General features: G+C 34.6%; 1 protein-coding gene across 1 annotated transcript in view; it reads right to left on the bottom strand.

Moving 5' to 3' along the window:
- Window positions 1-20,222, bottom strand: part of OTOGL (otogelin like) — a 165,044-nt gene that overhangs the window by 9,896 nt on the left and 134,926 nt on the right. Inside the window, exons 44-54 of the mRNA XM_050749267.1 lie at window positions 17,175-17,316; window positions 16,069-16,254; window positions 13,321-13,533; window positions 12,746-12,850; window positions 12,348-12,455; window positions 10,918-11,019; window positions 10,488-10,592; window positions 10,363-10,403; window positions 2,427-2,490; window positions 1,310-1,488; window positions 741-845 (exon numbers count right to left, since the gene is read on the bottom strand). Coding sequence (XP_050605224.1) covers window positions 741-845; window positions 1,310-1,488; window positions 2,427-2,490; window positions 10,363-10,403; window positions 10,488-10,592; window positions 10,918-11,019; window positions 12,348-12,455; window positions 12,746-12,850; window positions 13,321-13,533; window positions 16,069-16,254; window positions 17,175-17,316 — 1,350 coding nt within the window. The remainder of the gene's footprint in view (window positions 1-740; window positions 846-1,309; window positions 1,489-2,426; window positions 2,491-10,362; window positions 10,404-10,487; window positions 10,593-10,917; window positions 11,020-12,347; window positions 12,456-12,745; window positions 12,851-13,320; window positions 13,534-16,068; window positions 16,255-17,174; window positions 17,317-20,222) is intronic.

The following is a 20,222-nucleotide window of genomic DNA, read 5'->3' as shown; positions in this document are numbered from 1 at the left end:
TATACATATACATATATATGTATATATATTTCCTCCTTGACACTACTTTCTTACCAAATCAAGTGTATTTTTGTACGTAATATGTATTGATTAGAAAAATGTCAACTGTCTATTCCAAAGAATTCTATCTCTGTGATAGATTATATATATGCTAATCTGTTGATACCTCTGTTAATTTGCTTTAAGAGATAGAATTATATTTTTGGAATTTGCAAAAAATAATAATAATAATAGTAGTAGTAGTCAAACTTTGGCTTGAAGATTCCTTACAGATCAGTAAAGAATTCTGATGAACTTGACTACTTTCTTGTTTTATATTCTAATTTTATGTATAGCTTAAGGTCTTCTGTGAACCTCAATTAGAAAAGATCTGTAAATATTCAAATTCAGGAAACAGTAATATGTAATTTATCTGAAATCGAAAATTAGCTGTCACATAAAAGTATTAATTGTTCCTTTCCTTTGCAATCAGCATTTCTCAAAGCCTATTCCTTACATCTAGAAAAAAGGAGTGAAGATATATGACAAAATAAATTTGGGTCACAAGTTAAGCATTTTTCTTTACAACATAAATGATCAGATACTTTAAAATGTAACAAATGTAACTGTGGCTTGTGTGATGTAGGTGTACTGTGTTTGCTGTACGCAGTACAGTGTGTGGGGGGGACATTTTCCAAACTTTGACTCAAGAACACCTCCTTCAGAAAATAGCACAGAGCGTTACTCTCCATGAAACATACCGCGTATACAACTGATGTTCCATTTTCCATCTGGAATTTGCAGGATACATTTTTGCAGGTACCACAACAATCATAATCACTTGGGGATGGAGTATATACCTGGTGCTGCATATAATGATATTAGATTAGCGACACCATATCAATATTTTAATGAATTACTTCTGGAGAGTTATTTCTTCCAAACATAACTACTAGCTCTCTCCAGACAACTGTAAGAATTTCTAAGGTTGAATATGAGAAGCTTCCAATAATGATTGACTTTACATGGTTATATTAGAAGTGAGATAGATGTTAACCTTTACTTCTAACAGCCAAATTCATCAAGCAGGTGTAACAACCTCAGGTAAGGCAACCTGGCAAGCTGTATATAATAAGACTCCTGAAGTTCAAGGTTATGCACAGGAAAGTGAAAGTCTATGTTTTATAGATACATTACAAAATAGTAGACTATTGAAGAACTATACAATGTTTATTTTTAACTAATGGAGTATTCACCATTTCTAATTCCATAACTCTGCCATTTTTGAATGTATTAACTCTCACCAGAATAACTTACAAAGAATACTTACAACATCACATTTTTTTGAACAATTCACCACTGTAAAATTCAGAGTGTGAAAGCCTGTATGGTTATCTTTTTCTTCCAGACACTCTATAGTATAACAAAAGTCTTCTTCCAAATATTTTATCATGGATTGTCCAGGATTCAATACTGATACTTCTTGGAATACACACACATCATCCTTTTCTAAAACAGAAAAAATAGTCAATAAGAAAATATACTGTTGAGATTTTTACTAATCCATCATTGGAACTTATATTTGAGTTTATGTTGTCATTCTGATGTGCCAATTTTTCAAAACTAATGAAGATTTTCACATTTACATATTTTTAGTAACCCAATATTTACTTAAAAATGTAGTACACTATTTCTTAACATAAAATAAAAATTTATCTGTAAAATCAACTGCTGTTTACTGATTGAACTTCCTCCAAAATCCATATTTTATAGCAAGTTTGGAATATGAGTTCTTGGCCAGGCACAGTGGCTCACACCTATAATCCCAGCACTTTGTGAGGCCAAGGCAAGAGGATTGCTAGAGACCAGAAGTTTGAGGCCATCCTGGGCGACATAGCAAGACCCCATTTCCAAAAAAAAAAAAAAAAAAAAAAAAAAAAAAGCTGGGTGTGGTGATGCACGTCTGTAGTACAAGATACTCTGGCAGTTAAGGCGGAAGGATTGCTTGAGCCCAGAAGTTCGAGGCTGCAGTGGGCTGGGAGGGAGCCACTATACTCCAGCCTGGGTAACAGAGCAAGACCCTGTCTTAATAAAAATACATTAATAATAATAATAATATAATGAGCATAACTTCATACTCTTTAGATGTCTATATTTTTAAATTAAATACAGACATATTAAAAAGAGCCTAATGCCAACTTTAAAATTCTCTGAGGCCTCTGAAAAAATATTTATATTTCTGTTCTGTTATTCCATTCTCAGAACATTTAGAGATATTACAAAAGAGGAAATTGAAACATAATAATGCATTTTATACTCAAATACTGGCAAATGGCTTAAAATGTATAATATGTGTCTCAAAAATGAGATTTTTAACTTGTTAATAGTGAAAAACAGATACTAATGATATTCATCTATAATTTAAAAGTTATAAAAGACATAGTTACCACAGAGATACTGTATGCATCCACAATCACTCTGGAAGTTATGGTCTATTGCAGTAAATTCTCCCTATTGGAAAAAAACTACTATTACTTATCATTTAGCTTATTACATTATTATATTACATATATAAAAAACAATTTATATATATATATAGACACACATACATACTCAGTGATAGCATCTAATAAGTCCCTTATCACACAGTCATACACCTTAAAATCATATTGTTTGATTCTGAGCTTCTGCAGGGCAATCAAAGACAACATTTGCCAACCCTGGGAACTTTGCTTCATGGAAATGTTCTTGACCTGCTCTACCGAGGCAGCCTAGGACTCTGATGTCTGCATCTGCACAAGGCTGCTATAATATATACAACAGCAACACAAGTATAGTATAGTGGTTAATAGCACAGTCTTAGGAATGGAACTGCCTTTGCACCAATCCTGACTCCATAACTTACTAACTTTTTGATTTAGGGCACATTACTTAATCAATCTGCTCCTCACTTCTCTCATCTGCAATATGGAGATAATAATACTGCCTGCCTCTTAGGATTGTTGAGAGAAATAAATAGATCAATATATGTAAAGAGTTTACAATAGGACTGACACACAGAAAGTGCTATAGAGCCTTTTGCTGTTAGTACATTGTTACTATGACAGATACACAAACTTTGCCCTATCAGGACTGACAGAGATTCTTCCCACCAAATACAGGACCAGGCTTAAAGTTTCAAGAATTGTATTTAAAGCATCAGCTTTTCCTGGATGCATTTAATTTTCGTATGACATCAGTAATAAAATGAATTTTATTCTTGACACAAATAAATGATGCCAATAAATTCACATAAAAGGCATTTTCCCTCATAAGCTAATAATGTTTTGTTTTTATAGGGCCTTATAAGTTGTAAAGTAGTTTTATGAACACTAATTCATTTGATATTTTAGGACTTTAGTCATTAGACAATTCCAATGGGACTGGAAATAAATGTTAGAACAATGGAGTTAAAAAAAATAATAAATCGAATTCTCCCAGTGCATGACTACTCCAAAGATTTTAAAAAGACACTAACTCTTTTAGGTAACATATGTACCTGTTTTTTAATACTTAAAGCCATAATGTTAGCTCTGTTTCCTCGAGCTTAGGCTTAAATCTTCTATCCTTCTCTTCCATGCTCATTTCCTTTGAGATCTTATCCACATATTCAATTATGCTTTTATTCTAAGTTGCCAATTTTACCAAAAGGAAATACCTCTTTGATTGCTCTACCAATCCTAAATATTACCTGAAAAAATATGGTAGTTTTTACTCCCAAATGAACGTCCCTCTCCTGTAAAGTCTGCAGCGAAATCACTTTAGGGGGCTTCCACTTTGGACTATTATGAAGAGTGCTGCTATGAACATTCAAGTGTAAGTTTTTATGTAGACATATGTTTTCATTTCTCATCAGTACATATTTAAGAGTGAAATTGTTGTGTTATATAATGAGTCTATGTTTACCTTTCCGAGTAATAGCCAAGGTGTTTTCCAAAGCAGCTGCACCATTTTACATTGCCACCAGTAGTGTAAAAGCGTTTCCATTTCTCCACAGTCTTGTAAATGTGTTATTTTTTGTCTTTTTAGTAAGTTAACATAATGGGTTAATATACATGGAGGGTTATGTATATTTGGGCGAGATGTGAAGTGGTATCTCACTGTAGTTCTGATTTGTATTTAAATGATACTTAATGATGTTAAGCATCTTCTCATGTGCTATTGGTCATCTGTATATCTTATGTGGATAAATATCAAGGTATATCCATACAATGGAATATTATCAACAACAAAAAGAATGAAGTAGTGACACATGCAACAACATGGATTAACCTTGAAAATATTATGCTAAGTAAAAAGAGCCAGACACAAAGACCACATATTATACCATTCTCTTTATAGGAAATACCAAGAACAGAAATACATGGAGAGACAGAAAGTAGAGTAGAGATTTCTGAGGGCTGGAGAGTCTGGAAAGGAATGAGGAATGACTGCTGTAGGTACAGGGTTTCTTTTGGATTGGTGAAATTCTTCTAAAATTGATTGTCTTGATGGTTGTGCAATTCAGTGAATATACTAAAGGCCACTGAACTGTATACTTTATATGGATGTATTGTATGTTATGTGAATTTATTTCAATAAAGTTTTATTTTAAAAAATTGCAAAGGCCCAGGTTGAAATACATTTGTCTATGTGAATAAACTAATGCGATATTTTTTTTTTTTTTTTTTTTTTTTTTTTGAGACGGAGTCTCGCTCTGTCGCCCAGGCTGGAGTGTAGTGGCCGGATCTCAGCTCACTGCAAGCTCCGCCTCCCGGGTTCGGGCCATTCTCTTGTCTCAGCCTCCTGAGTAGCTGGGACTACAGGCGCCCGCCACCTCGCCCGGCTAGTTTTTTGTATTTTTTAGTAGAGACGGGGTTTCACCGTGTTAGCCAGGATGGTCTGGATCTCCTGACCTAGTGATCCACCCGTCTCGGCCTCCCAAAGTGCTGGGATTACAGGCTTGAGCCACCGCGCCCGGCCGCGATATTTTTAAAAATCACCTTAGTCACCGAAACAAACATTAGCCATTATTCAGAGTGAGTACTCAGGAACAATGAGTCAGATAAATGCTTGTGTAAAGCCATGAATGTTAAAACTAAATCATCATGGATGGAGGGTTATGTATATTTGGGTAAGATGTTCAAGGATATTAAAGCTACTAGTTATGTTCTGCGTGCCTAGCACAGTGCTAATAATATAATAATCATTTAAAAATGCTTGGAATAGTGAATGTCAAAATATGATTCACAATTAATATTCAGACATTGAGGGTTGAGTTGGAAATAAGCTAGATGGGCCAGCATCTAGCACAAATGCTGGGGAGGGAAATAAGCTAGATGGGCCAGCATCTAGCACAAGAAAAGAGAAAGTAGAGACGGGTAGAAATCCACTAGGAAAAAAAATACAGAGCTAAGGTCACAACCAGACCAAGGTTAATGAATGAACATAGAGACTGCTACCCCAAAAAGCTTCAAAGGGTCTAGAACACAGGAAGTATAAAATCCCATACGAGGAAAGGTTAGGTTTTTCTTGTTACATTGAAAGTTATTGAAATGACTCAAGATGCTATGTTGCCTTTTCCAGGCCAAAAAAAAAAAAAAAAAAAAAAAAAAAAAAAAAGGGAGCTCTGTATGAGGCTGGTTACAAGTCAAATACTAGGACCTCTACTCTCAGCTGCTCCACTGGCCATCGTAATGTTTTTCAAGGACCTCGTAATCTTGGACTCTTGGTGTGCAAGGCTTGAAACCTTAAAGTTTTTTAATATCTCTCTCTCTCTCCCCCCTCTTCTCCCAACCAATACATTTGTTCAATTTGTTACAAAAGGTCAAAGTCTTTCATTTTGCCCTCCTAAATTCACACCAACCTCACAATACCCAAGATGTTCATTGATGAACAGCTACACCAGTCTCTTTGCTGATCTCCTGACCACTAATGTTTTAGTGCTCATATCCTGCTATGCATAAATAGAAACATCTCCCTCAAACACCATTTTCATCATAACTTTCATCCTATGTAGGACTCTTTCCAGCTCCTATCATATAAAATTTGCACGGAACTCCTCAGGGTAGGATTGTGCTTTTTCAAGTGTCTGGCATGATGACTGCCCATAACTGATCTTCAACAAATGTTGGTTGAATAAATAAATGAAAATAATAAATGAATAAATCAAATCTGCTTTCCTCAGCCTTGCCTTTAAAGCCCTCTTGGCCAGGTGCAGTGGCTCACACCTGTAATACTAGCACTTTGTGAGGCCAAGGTGGAAGAATCACTTGAGCTCGGGAGTTCAGTGATGCTATGATTGTGCCACTGCATTTCAGTCTAAGCAACAGAGCCAGACTCTGTCTCTAGAAAATAAAAATAAAAAATAAAGCCCTCCCCAAATATACCAATTTGTGTAGATTTTTATCTCTCATTCTTCCTTCAGTTAGCTCTTTCTCCAGGCAAGAGAGAGGGTGTTATGGTTATTATTCTTCAGCATACAACTATTACCTCATACCTTTGTAAATCAACTTCTGTTTCTATTAGCCCCTGTCTGAAATAGCTCAACTGCTTTCATCCATTATTTTTAACCTATCACATTCTTCCAAGTTTTTCTTGATGGTCACCATCTCTGGAAACTTCTTTATAATGATCTCTATAATGTGATTAACACTCTGAGCATCACGTTTAACTTGTAATCAATTATAATAAAGTAATTTAAGAAATTAAGTTTTAATGTGCTCCCCAAATTTTATTGTTGAGATATCTATACTACTCAAATTGCTCTACAGATTCAATGCAAACCTTGTCAAAATTCCGGTGACATTTTTTACAGAAATAGATAAAACAATCCTCAAATTTGCTTGAAACCACAAAAGACACCAAATAGCCAAAGCGATCTTGAGCAAAAAGAACACAGCTGGCAGCATCATGCTACCTGACTTCAAAATGTGCTACAAAGCTACAGTAATCAAAACAGCATGGTACCAGCATAAAAACAGACACATAGACCAATAAAACAGATTAGAGAACCCAGAAATCAATCCAGGCATTATGGTCAATTAATTTTTGACAAAGTTACCAAGAACAAACAATGGGAAAAGGATAGTCTATTCAATAAATGATGCTGGAACAATGGCATGTCCACATGCAGACAAATTATATTAGACCCTTATCTCACACAACACACAAAAATTAACTCTAAGGGGATTAAAGACTTAACCATAATGGTTGAGACTATAAAACCACTAGAAGAAAATATAGAGGAAAAGCTCCAGGATATTGGTCTCGGCAATGATCTTTTTGGCTGTGAACCCAAATGTAGAGACAACAAAAGAAAAATATACAAATGGGAGTATAGCAAGCTAAAAAGCTGCTGCACAGCAAAGAAAACAATCAACAGAGTGAAGAGACAACCTACAGAGTGAGAGAATGTATTTGCAAACTATATATCTAATAATGGGTTAATATCCAAAATATATAAAAAACTCAAACAACTCAATATCAAGAAAAACAAATAAACTGGTTTTTAAAATGGGCAAAGGGCCTGAATAGGCATTTTACAAAAGAAAACATATAAATGCCCAACAAGTATATTTTAAAATGCTTAATATTAGTAATCAGGGAAATGCAAATTAAATCCATAATGAAATATCATCTCATACCTGTTAAAATGGTCATTATCAAGAAGACAAAAAATAGCAAGTGTTTGTGAAAATGCACAAAAAGAAACCCTGCACACTGTTGTTGAGAATGTAAATTAGCACAGTCATTATGAAAAATAGTATATATGCTCCTCAAAAAATCAAAAATATAATTACTATATAATCTAGCAATTCCACTACTTGGTATATATCCAAAGGAAATAAAATCACTATATTGTAGAGATATCTCCACTCCTATGTTTACTGCAGCACTATATACAATAGCCAAGATATGGAATCAACCCAAATGTCCACCAAAGGATGAATGGATAAAGAAACTGTGGTATATATACACAATGCAATACCATACAGCCTTGAAAAAGAAGAAAGTCCTGTCATTTGAGACAACATGGATGAACCTGGAGGACTTACGTTAAATGAAATAAGCCAAGCACAGAAAGACAAATACCACCTGATCTCATTTATATGCAGAATCTAAAAAAGTTGAACTCATAGAAGGTAGGGAGTAGAATAGTGGTTAACAGGGCTGAGGGTAGGGGAGTAGGGTTTGAGGACATGTTGGCCAAAGGATGCAAAATTTCAGTTAGATAGGAGAAATAAGTTCAAGAGATCTATTGTAAAATGTAATGACTATTGTTAGTAACAATGTATTGTATTTTTAAAAATTGTCAAGAGAATAGAGTCTGTGTTCTCATCACAAAAAAATGATTTTGTGAGGTAATGCATGTGTTAACTCAATTTAGCTATTCCATAATGTATACATATTTTAAATTAACATGTTGTACATAATAAATATATACAATCTTTGTCAATTTTAAAAATAAGTAAATAAAAAATAAAAACAATTAAACACAAAGATTGTATAATGCTTCGTTTGTCTTTAGAAAACCTATGTGTCTCAGCCAGGTACGGTGGCTCACGCCCATAAAATCAGCATTTTGGGAGTCCAAGGTGAGCAGATCACGAGGTAAGGAGATTGAGACCATCCTGGCCAACATGGTGAAACCCCGTCTCTACTAAAATACAAAAAATTAGCTGGGTGTGGTGGCACGTGCCTGTATTCCCGGCTACACAGGAAGCTGAGGCATGGGAATTGTTTGAACCTGGGAGGCAGAGATTGCAGTGAGCAGAGATCGTACCACTGTACTCCAGCCTGGCAACAGAACAAGACTCCATGAAAGAAAGAAAAGACAAGACAAGACAAGACAAGAAAAAGAAAATGAGAAAATGAGAGAGAGAGAGAGAGAGAGAGAAAGAAAGAAAACCTATGTGTCCCAGAAAAAAAGATAGAAAGTAGAAAAGGGCTAGGTCAGACTTGTACAGGGAAAAAAAAAAAAATTAAGAAATTGACGTTTTAATGTGTCAAAAAAACTAATACTTGTAACTAATACTGATTGAGCCCTTCCTATATGTCAGACACTAAGCATTTAAATTATATTTGCTTATTGCCTATAAGGTATTATTATTTTTATATTCCAAATGAGAGAAGTGAGCCACAGCAAGAGAAAGGTAGAACAAGGCAGTCTCACATTCTCTTTCATTCTTGTTTCAAATTGTGCCTTGGCTACATTTTCTAAGGGAAATAAAGAGTTAAGGCAGAGTAGAAAGAATAGGGAATACACAAACATACACACACAAAAAGCAATCCTTGGTTAGAATCCTGAAAATCTCAGTCAATAATTTATTCCCTTGGATTTCATCTCTCTCACTTATAAAATGAGCTAAAGTACTGACTTGGTAAAGATTCAGTAAGATAGTATACTGAATTCGTTACGTAACTGTGAAGGACTAGAGAAATACATGGCATTATCATTCTACTCTCGTGTAGATGTATATACAGTGTACACACAAAATAATCAAATGAGAGAATTATTATGAAAGTTATTTGTAAAGTTAAACATTCTCTGTAAACTATAGATGACAGCATCATTAAAGCAAATGTTGGATTAATGCTTTTTAAATAAAACCATGGCATCCTAGGAGGGGTTCTGTTATTTTAAAAAGTACCTCATTCCTTCTTCATAATAGAGTTTTGAACTGGAGATTCTGAATGAATTCTCTAAGTGTACACATTGTTTGAGAAGGGAAAGAAAAGTAAACTGCTTTGTGAAATAAAGCGTGTCTTCTCTAATAAATAAGGCCAGGAATATATTACCTTTCTCAAGCCTTATCGGTGTATCATGAAGATAAATAGTTAAAGAAAACAAAGACTTGTAAAGAACTATGGGATACGTTTAAGGATTAAATAAGTGATACCAGAGTTATCCTTGCTATTTCTAAAAATTAAATATTTGAAATTTCTGTAAGGTTTGCACATTCGCAGATAATGCTTAAGAAGAAACAGGCAGTTCCATGTTTATATCCCCTTCTCTACAACAGAGGCATTATTAGCGCACTTTCTTAAAGAATCATTAGAGACACCACTCGATAATTTTTTTTCAATATTTTGCTTCATTTTAATACCAGTGAACTTCAGTAGATACAAGACTAGCAGATTCTATCAGCAGTTAAAAAATTAATGTATTGTACTTTCCTATCTCAAGTAAAATGTAACTTATTTTACTATTTCTTAATATCAGAGCACATTATTTTAATCTACTTCAGTACAATTTAATGTGGATAATTTTAACTCTGAGAAGACTTTAGAAATGAGAGAAACAAAGGAAAAATAAACAGATTTAAATAAATATGACAAGTCAATCAAAATATGTGTTCTTACCACTTCACAAGTTGGCATAACAAGGTTTTCACAGTTACATTCTAAAAGGCAAAAATCAACATATTTACATTGATCAAAATAATTAACTTATTATAATGAAAACTTAAAATACGAAAATTAGTTACCACAATGCCATGTTGGGCAACATTGACCAGATACATTTTCTTTCACAAGATTCATATCTTCTGCACAGGTGAGTAATGGCATAGGACAAAGGTTTGGCTCACATACTAAAAAGAAAAATTACATGGGTAAAGATGGATTTTATAGAGTTGCCATTTCTTATTACCTACCATTTAGTTCACTGCCATAACCAATAATGCATGGATTCATATTTCCCAAGTGCTACCTCTCCCACCACCAGATTGCCATGTGTTGTTGGTGAAGATAAAACAACTGACATATAAACAGGTACAAAAGGAGTACTGGTGCTAGGATAGCTCATCAAGTGAAAAACTTTGAAAAAGGGTCTGATGTAACAGCCAACTAAGATGCACTGGGCTTCTTAAACATTGGAGACATCTAAATATTTTAAAATAGTTAATATACACTTACCACAGTAATACTGAGGACAACAGAAGTGTGTGCTATTAAGATCTACTGTGAGAAATTCCCCATCATGACATAGTGGAACAGGTTTGGTGCAAGATTCACAAACTAAGGTGAAACAAAAAACCAAAAGTCACAGCTGAGCTAAAAACCATGAATTATAATATGAGCTTAAATTACCATACATAAATCAATTTTGTTTAAGAAAATAGTAAAAGAAATGTAAGGTATATCTCCTTATTTGGTCATAAAAACAATAATACTGTCTGAGTATATTGCATTATGCTTTCCAAGCACAGTGACATATAGAACACCATCTTACCAGAAAAGTAGAACATTCAGATTTCCTAGGTAATTTGTTCTCATTAGAATCAAAATGTCACTTGTTTATTTATTATATTTATGTTTTCTTAATTTACTACCATTGATTACTCTCATTTAGGGATGAAAATGTAGTAGGCATTTGTTCTTTTGGGCTGTTTCAGCATGCCCTCCCAACTTTGGTAACTACTCTCTGAATGACCTTGAGGAAATGCACCACCCACATATTTTTGAGTGACTATCTTTAAAGGTGCCTCACATCACCGGGCCACTCTGTAGAAACAACCCACATAGGAGTAATCAGAATCCCTTTCGATGGAATTTGAGTCATATATAGAGACACATCAAGTGAAGAAAAAAATAAAGTTGGCTCAATCATTAGTGACCTCTACCTAGAGCAGCTGGTTTCTCTCCTTCCAAGGGCTTGACTGTTCTGCTTAATTTTGATCCTACTTCCCCAGATTCTTCCAATAACAGCTTGTGCTAAAGCTAGCCAGAATCAATCAGTTTTACCACTTGCAGCCAATGAATCTTAACTGGTGCTAATAAATTGTTTTGATTACTTCTGAAACTTACATTAATCACCAAGGAATCATGGATATAATGATTCATTTTAAAAAATTAGAGAATTCTTTATATTTCAATCTTCAGTTCACCGGGCAGAACATTTAGCTCCAGCCATTTTCCAGTCACCTTTGTTTCTGCCATTCTTTTTTGAGATCATCATACCTCAAACATGATATGCAGGACATGAAGTTTTAAAGACATCTTATAAAGTCTTAGCAGAGCTCATTATTCAAGTTGGTTCTTCGAGGAAAGCCAGTGCTAAATTTTTCTTCGAAAAACTTAAGTATTGGCCTTATTATTTAAAAAGCTTGATTTAAAAATCTTGGTCATATTTGGACTGAGGTATATAGTTTTTGTTGATGGGGGAAGGTATTTGTTATGATTGTCTAGTCATTCAAAATGTCATTCTTTACAACAGTTCTCATTCAGTTGAATTCTTATAACATCAGAATATTGCTTACCAACAGTCTCATAAAATTCACATCAAATTAGAGATTTTTTCCTGATTCCTTTCTCTTCTTCTAAGAAATTATCTCTAGAATACTCACCACAAAGAGGGGAAAAACAACAAGGTTCTTCCTGTTGAACTTGAATCATGAATTGGTCTTCTCTGCATTCTGGTGTTGAAATACTGGGGCATTTCAATGGGTCACATTCTGCAGAAACACAATTATATTAGAAAATGTGTATAGCATGAGATGATAAAATAAATGACATAGTGTTTACCTCTCTTTGAATTTAGTAATAAATAACTTATTTTAAAGTTTTTAATCATATATATATACATATATATGAAAGATACATACCAGGTTTAAAACATTAGCAAGACAACTCCACAATCTTTTATAATAAATCATTGTCTTGGAGACACAAAGAATGAGAATCTAATCCACTGTTCTGAATAAACAATGAACCTCACTCTTAATTTTCTATATTGATTACTTACCACATTTGTACTGTGGACAGCAAGAAAGAGGACTGTGGCCAACAATCAATTTTTGACTATCTGTACATGTTGGGATGGTAGTTTCACACAAAGTCGTGTCACATCCTATAAATAAGAAAAACTGTTAAAATATTAGTGAACACAACTGAAATCTGCCAACTCAAAGCAGGGAAATGACTGCCAACTCAAAGCAGGAAACTCAAAGAGGGGAAACGACTCTCTTTATGCATGTTTTTACACTGCAATTAACCCATTCAGCTAACAAAATGGGCATATATGAAAATGCAGCAGCTTTGAGGTTTTTCTATTATTGCCTTTCACCCTTGATTCATAAATCAAAGATTCCCAGTTCTTTTCTCTTCTCATGTTTTGTTGAGTGTTATTAACTGTGAATAGCCACAGTTTTTCATGTGTATTCAACAAAATTGTAACGAAACAAAACTTGCTTTGAGAAAATGGCATTTATGCCACATTTTTTAAATACAAAGCATTATATATGCTCTGCTCTGCTTTTTCACAAAGAGTATCAACATATTTTGTGGAATCAATTGAGTATAAGGCTTCTTCATACATACCACAAACTTCCTTTGAACAGCAGGTCCATTTATCAATGATGCCCATGACAACTTCAGCTTCACGTTCACAAACTGGCGTGGGCTCTTCATCACAGTCAGGTTCTATAGGAATAATACTTCCATTCTCCAAACATTTGTATAGAGCGCATTCATCAATGCCCCCATTCCAAATCTCCCCAGCAGTGCGAGGTTGGTCTTCACTATCAGTGCATGCTTAAAAAGATCAACAGTATTATAACACTCATAACCTGGGCACTAAAGTAAATCATGCCACCATGTTTTGGTTTCAGACTGTGACATGGCCCAGTGACACAGATGATATGTCACAAGTCTATTATTTTTCTCAGATTTCTCTTTCATCACCCACTAACTTACACTTTTCTTTAATGGAAGTTTATACTTAGTCCACAGAAAGTATTTTGTTCCTGATCAGATGCAGTGGCTCATACCCATAATCCCAGCACTTTGGGAGGCTGAGGAGGGAGGATTGCTTCAGGCCAGGAGTTTGAGACCAGCCTGGGCAACAGAGCAAGACCTTGTCTCTACCAAAAAGAAAAATAATTAGCCAAGTGTAGTGGCATGCCTACTCAGAAAGCTAAGGTGGGAGGATCACTGGAGGCCTGGAGTTTGAGTCTCAGTGAGCTATGACCACTGTACTTAAGCCTGTGCAACAGTTTAGACCCTGTCTCAAAAGAAAAAGAAAGAAAGAGAAAGAAAGAAAGAAAGAAAGAAAGAAAGAAAGAAAGAAAGAAAGAAAGAAAGAAAAGAAAGAAAGAAGGAAAGAAAAGGAAGAAAGAAGGAAGGAAGGAAGGAAGGAAGGAAGGAAGGAAGGAAGGAAGGAAGGAAGGAAGGAAGGAAGGAAGGAAGAAGGAAAGAAGAAAGAAAGAAAGAAGAAAGAAAGAAAGAAAAAGAAAGAAAGAAAAAGAAAGAAAGAAAGAAAAAGAAAGAAAGAAAGAAGGAAAGGAAGGAAGAAGGAAGGAAAGAAGAAGGAAGAAAAGAAAGAAGAGAAAGAGAAAGAAAGACAGACAGAAAGAAAGAAAGAAAGAAAGAAAGAAAGAAAGAGAAAAAATTTCTTTCCTTTTACCACCATCTATAAATCTGCATGTCTTCTTCTATAAATGAAATGTTCTATTATTTTTGACACATTTTAAGTCCTGTTAACATAATTTATTTAACCTAAACAAATTCAATAATATAAATTCAAATTAGTTTGAAAATAGTACCTGTTAAAAATGAGTGGGATTAGAAAGCAAGGTAGCCCCTACCTCATATAACATTTATATCATATGAAAATTCAAAATATTTCTGCTTTAAAATCTAAAAGTAAAAAGTAGGCAATCAGGCAAAATATTATTTAGTGACTATTATCTGTAAGTAAAAGTTTTATGATAAATATGACCATCTAGTAGTTCTTTTGAGGAATAATAATGATAAATGTAGTTACCAACCACATCCCCAGCCTTTAGGGAACTCTTATCCTATTTACTATCAAACTAAATCTCATAGATCTCTAAACAATAAATATAAGCACACCTGTACACCCTCAAAGTCTTCCACAGATACTTTCTATAATGGCAAACACTAGCTTATTTCTGAAACTATATATGCATTTCACTCCTCCTTGCCTTTTTCTTTAATTATTAGTCAATTCATTTTCTTATGACCATAATGAAGAGGCCTATGACTGACAATTCCTGTGTTACAATCATCTCAATTTTGCACTTTTTCATCCGCCACCACCATGGAGACAATGCATCAAAATAACATTGTTTGAAAATAAAATTAGAAATACTAAATATGTTCCTCCAGTATCTTAGTCCATTTTGTGTTGCTCTAAGAGAACACCTGAAAATGCGTAGTTTATAGAGAAAAAAGATTCATTTAGTCACACTTCTGCTGGCTGGGAAGTTCAAGGTGCATGGTGCCAGCATCTACTTAACTTCAGGTGAGGGTTTTTCTCCTGCCTTGTACTATGGCAGAAGGTCAAAGGAGAAGTGGACAGATGTGAAGATGAATCAAATGTGAGGAGGAAACTCCCTTTATAACAATCTGTACCTGAGGGAAAGATTCCATTTCTGCTAGAACTAATCTAGTCTCACAAGAGCAATAAATCACTTACAACTTTGAGAAGGCATTAATCTATTGATGAGGGCAGTGCCCCCATGATCCAGACACCTCCCACTAGGCCACATCTCCCAGCACTGCCACACAGGGGATCAAACCTCAACATGAGTTTTGGTGGGGACAAACCACATCCAAATCATAGCACCCAGATAATAGTACCATCTGCCATTTCTTACATGCTAATTTTCTCAAGGCACCATGTTAAATGCAAAATGCTTTTTACTAAATTACGTAGCCCCACACTAACCTTATAAGTACTATCATTTTTCTCACTTTCCAGATGCATAACCTGAGACTCATAGGAGTAAAAGTGAACCACTAATATATGAATTAACTTGAATTTGAGTTCAGTCCATAATCCACACTCTTAATTCTTGACTTCCCATGCTTTTTCTCAGTTACTATAGGCAGATGTAAAGATTAAAACACATTACCACTAAAGCTTTTATAACAATTAACTTCTCTTGAATTCATATTAAAATCAAACTACAGACAAACTCATTTCCTTTCCAACATTCAGGCCGTCTTTGATAAATCTTTGTTAGCACATCTCTGCAATATCTAAAAAACGTTTGTGTCTGTTTGCCGGATCCCTGAAAAGTCATTTTGTATTTTGTGTCTTACCACACTGTTTCTCTGGAATGCACTGGGTTGAATGTGGCCTGTGAAGAATAGTTCCATCTTTGCACACACAGTCTTCTCTTAAGTTCAAACAGGAAGAGTGTCCATAGAACCATTGGTTCAGGCATGTTCTTGCTTCACAAGGTCGCACACAGGGTTGATATTCCTTCCCCTCTGGGCAACTCAGGGCTTTGAAGAATAGGAGACAAAATTTGCTAATGATAAAAGTAACCTATTTAAATTCTAGTAAAAGAAAGAAATGTCAGATTTCTTACAGAAAATGTATTTTGCAAATTTTAGTCTCTTCAAAGTCCATTTTTCATTTACTCTGTAACCATACATCAGAAACAAAGGCACCAATGTGTTTGCTTTTTGCATTTTTTGTAATTTTTAAGCATTTTCCAAGGGTCTACTAGTATTAGCTGTTATGGTGGGAAACACTTATCAGATGTATAACAAATAAATATCACCAACAGGCAGCACAAGTCTGGTTGGCATAAATATACAATCAACTATTATGAAATTATTGCTCTGTGCAGTAAGAAGAGATAACAGTCTACTTAGAATTATAACCGAAATACACTTTCAGTATATAAAACTCAACCAAATCATAAAAAAGAAAAATGCTGTTATGTTTAGGTTTGATCCTTCACTGTCAAAAGAAATTACTATTGCTGAGCAGTTTATACATGATGTTTTAGAAAAGCCTTGTGGATTGTCAATGATTGTAAAAAGTCATACTATTAAAAATTGAATGCTCAGCTGGTGGGGTTATAAATTGGTACAATCTCAGTGAAGAACCATTTGACACTGTCTAGTGAAATTGGGGATGACACTCATTCCCAATGAATCAGCAAGGCCCCTCTTGAATAGTGATTACCTCTCAGGGAAAAGAGAGAGGGAAGGGCTGGAGAAGGCACATAGGGAGCTTCATGTGTAATCGTTTTATTTCTGAAATTGAGTGATGCAACTTGTGTTTGTGATAGCTTCTTCTGTGCATTTTATGCTTACTAAATTCATTCGTGATGAAGAAAAAGAAGGAAAGAAGTGATTGCAAAAGTGATATTTATTTATGATTTAAAAATATTATTCAGTTAACAGTTACTTACAGCAGTAATCAGGTTTTCTCCACTGAATACAGATATCAAACTTGTTGCACAGAGCCACATATGCAGAAAGTGCATCACATTCATAGTTCCAAAAATAGGTATAATTGATCCACATCTTTTCACAAAAGTCTTTCGGTGAAACCTAGAGAAACATTTTGCTTTGAAATAAGTTATATTGTTTTATTTCTCTGAAAGCCCTAAGCTAGACTAAGATTATTCGGAGAATCAAAGGGTAGCAAGTTAATATTCATTATACTTCATCATAGACCTTACTTTTTTCAAAAATTCTTAATATTAAACATCACTCTAAACACATTTAAATAAGACAAATACCATGTGCACTAATCTACACACATCTTTCTTATAAAGGTGGGAAAGAAAACAGTATGTGGAGCCAAGCAAAAATTTATTTCTAATATCCACTGTGGGCTACGATTGCCCTTTCTATATACTGAATAAGAGTTTGAAGAAGTATAGATTAAGTCGTAAGCTCACAAAGCATTCTATAATGGTATACAGTATTGATTATTAAATAAAGTTACAAATGTTTCTCAAAACTTTTATTAATATTCAATGTTGGTTACATGATTTGTAAAATTTGGCACACCTCAATTTAATTAGAGACTCATTTGTTCCTATAGAATAGGTTCCATTTTGATCTAGAGATACCTGAAATATAAATAATGTAGCATGTGACAATATTTATTCCACTTTTCTCTCAACTCATTATTCAGTAGGCACATACTAAGTATCTAAATTCAGATGCCAAATTCTGATACAGGCCAAAGTATCCAATAAAAATAATGATCATTGGCGAGGTTGTAGGGAAAAGGTAACCCTTGCGCACTGTTGTTGGGAATGTAAATTAGTACAGCCATCGTGGAAGACAATATGGGGGTTTCTCAAAAAATTAAAGATAGTAATATTACATAATCGAGCTACCCTACTACTAGGTACATATCCAAAGGAAATGAAATCAGTATGTCACAGAGATGTCTGCACATCCATGTTTACTGCAGCATTATTCACAATGGCCAAAATACAGAATCAACCTGCGGGTCTGCCAATGGATGAATGAAGAAAGAAAATTTGGTGCATATACACAGTGGTACATTATTTGTCCTTTAAAAAGAATGAAATCCTGTCATTTGTGATAACATGAATGAACCCGGAGAACATGATGTTAAGTGAAATAAGCCAGGCACAGGAAGACAAATACCACATGATCTCACTCACATGTAAAAACTAAAAAAGTTGATCATATAGAATTGAGCAAGGAATTATAGTTACCAGGGATTGAAGTGCTTGGGAAGATGTTGTTAAAGGGTACAGAATTTCATTTAGATGGGCAGAAGTCCAAGAGATCTATCATACATGTTGACTATAATGATATATTATACTATTGAAAAATGCTGAGAGTGGATGTAAAGTGTTATCATCACAAAAGTGAAAATCACATAAGGTAATGCATTTGTTAATTGGCTAGATTTCATCATTCCACAATGTATATACACTTCAAAACATCATGTTGTACACAGTAAACACATACAATTTTATCTGTCAATACAAAAATAAAATTAGATATTTTTAAAGATGCAGAAAAAAACCCTAGGAATCGACTTTCTTTTCAATGTCCTTTGTGAAATCTTCTCAGTTTCCAACCACCTTACTTTACACACAATACTTGCTTTAGTCACTAATAGCCTCCTTTTAATCAAATGAAATGAAACTGATATTCTAAACCCTCCCTGACCTCTCAGAAACCTATATTGCCATTAGCACGTCCACTTGCTTAAAATGTTCTCTCCTTGAACTTCAAAGGTACCACACTCCGTTGCCTTTCCTTCTATTTGGTCATTGTTTCTTCTACCTGCCTCTCATTCTGTTTTACTAGATCCCATTCTCAATGGTCATGTTCTGTCACTGAAAATGCTCTCCCCAAGCTCATCCATTCCCATGGTTTCTATCACCATTTGGGGCATTTAAATCTTCTCTATCTTGGTTTCTTCATATGTAAAGTAGAGTTAATAGTAACAACTACTACTACTTAAGATTGCTGTGAAAATTAAATGAGCTAATACATGGAAAATATACAAAAAAAAACCCTGACACATCATAAATTATCATTATTCTTAAAATCCATATACTAATAACTCTTCCGACCTGATCTCTGGCCTCAACTTACCTCCTCTGAGCTCCCGAATTATGCTCCAGAGTTTCTGCTCAATGTTTTCACTCTGATGATGCACATGACTTAATCTGTCCAAAATTTAAAAAAAAAAAAAAAAAAATCCCTTCTCTACTTAGCCCACAAAAGCTGATTCTTCTGTATCCTCTACTTACTTGTTAACTGATGAACACTTTCATCTTTTATTGGGTACCTAACTACATATCAGACACTGTACTATGCATAAGAATAAAGGTAAATAAAACAGACCTGTTCTCTGCTTGTGGATCTCAATAACTACAAAAACAAAGCCTTTGAGTAAGATGAAGAGAAGCCACCATGCTAGAAAGGATTGAAAGAAAAAAGTATTCCAGCTGGGGAAACAGCAAGAAGTATAGCCTTTTGACAGAAAAAAATAACTCTTGGAATATGAAGAAAGCTGAGAGGAGGCAACAATGTTGGAGCTTAGCAAACAAGAGGAGCGTAGCACAAGACGTGGCTGGAGAAGTAGGTGGGCCATATCATAGAGGACATTGACAGCCCTGATAAGAACTTTGGAATGTAGTCTAAGTGAAATACAGTGAAGGATTTTAGGTAGAGAAATCACACATTCTGTTTATAATTTTAAGATATTATTTTTCCTGCTTTGTAGAGATTTGCAAACGAGGATGAAGCTCAGTGGTAGAAAAGGCTACAGTAACCAAAACAGCATGGTACTAGTAGCAAAACAGATACATAGACCAACGGAACAGAACAGAGGACTCAGGAATAATGCCACACATCTACAACCATCTGATCTTTCACAAACCTGACAAAAACAAGCAATGGGGAAATGATTCCCTATTTAATATATGGTGTTGGGAAAACTGTCCAGCCATATG

The sequence above is a fragment of the Macaca thibetana genome, chromosome 11, assembly GCF_024542745.1.
Source record: "Macaca thibetana thibetana isolate TM-01 chromosome 11, ASM2454274v1, whole genome shotgun sequence".
Classification (NCBI taxonomy): domain Eukaryota; kingdom Metazoa; phylum Chordata; class Mammalia; order Primates; family Cercopithecidae; genus Macaca; species Macaca thibetana.
The sequence above is the reverse complement of the archived record's forward strand: the minus strand, read 5'-3'. Positions and strand labels throughout refer to the sequence as shown.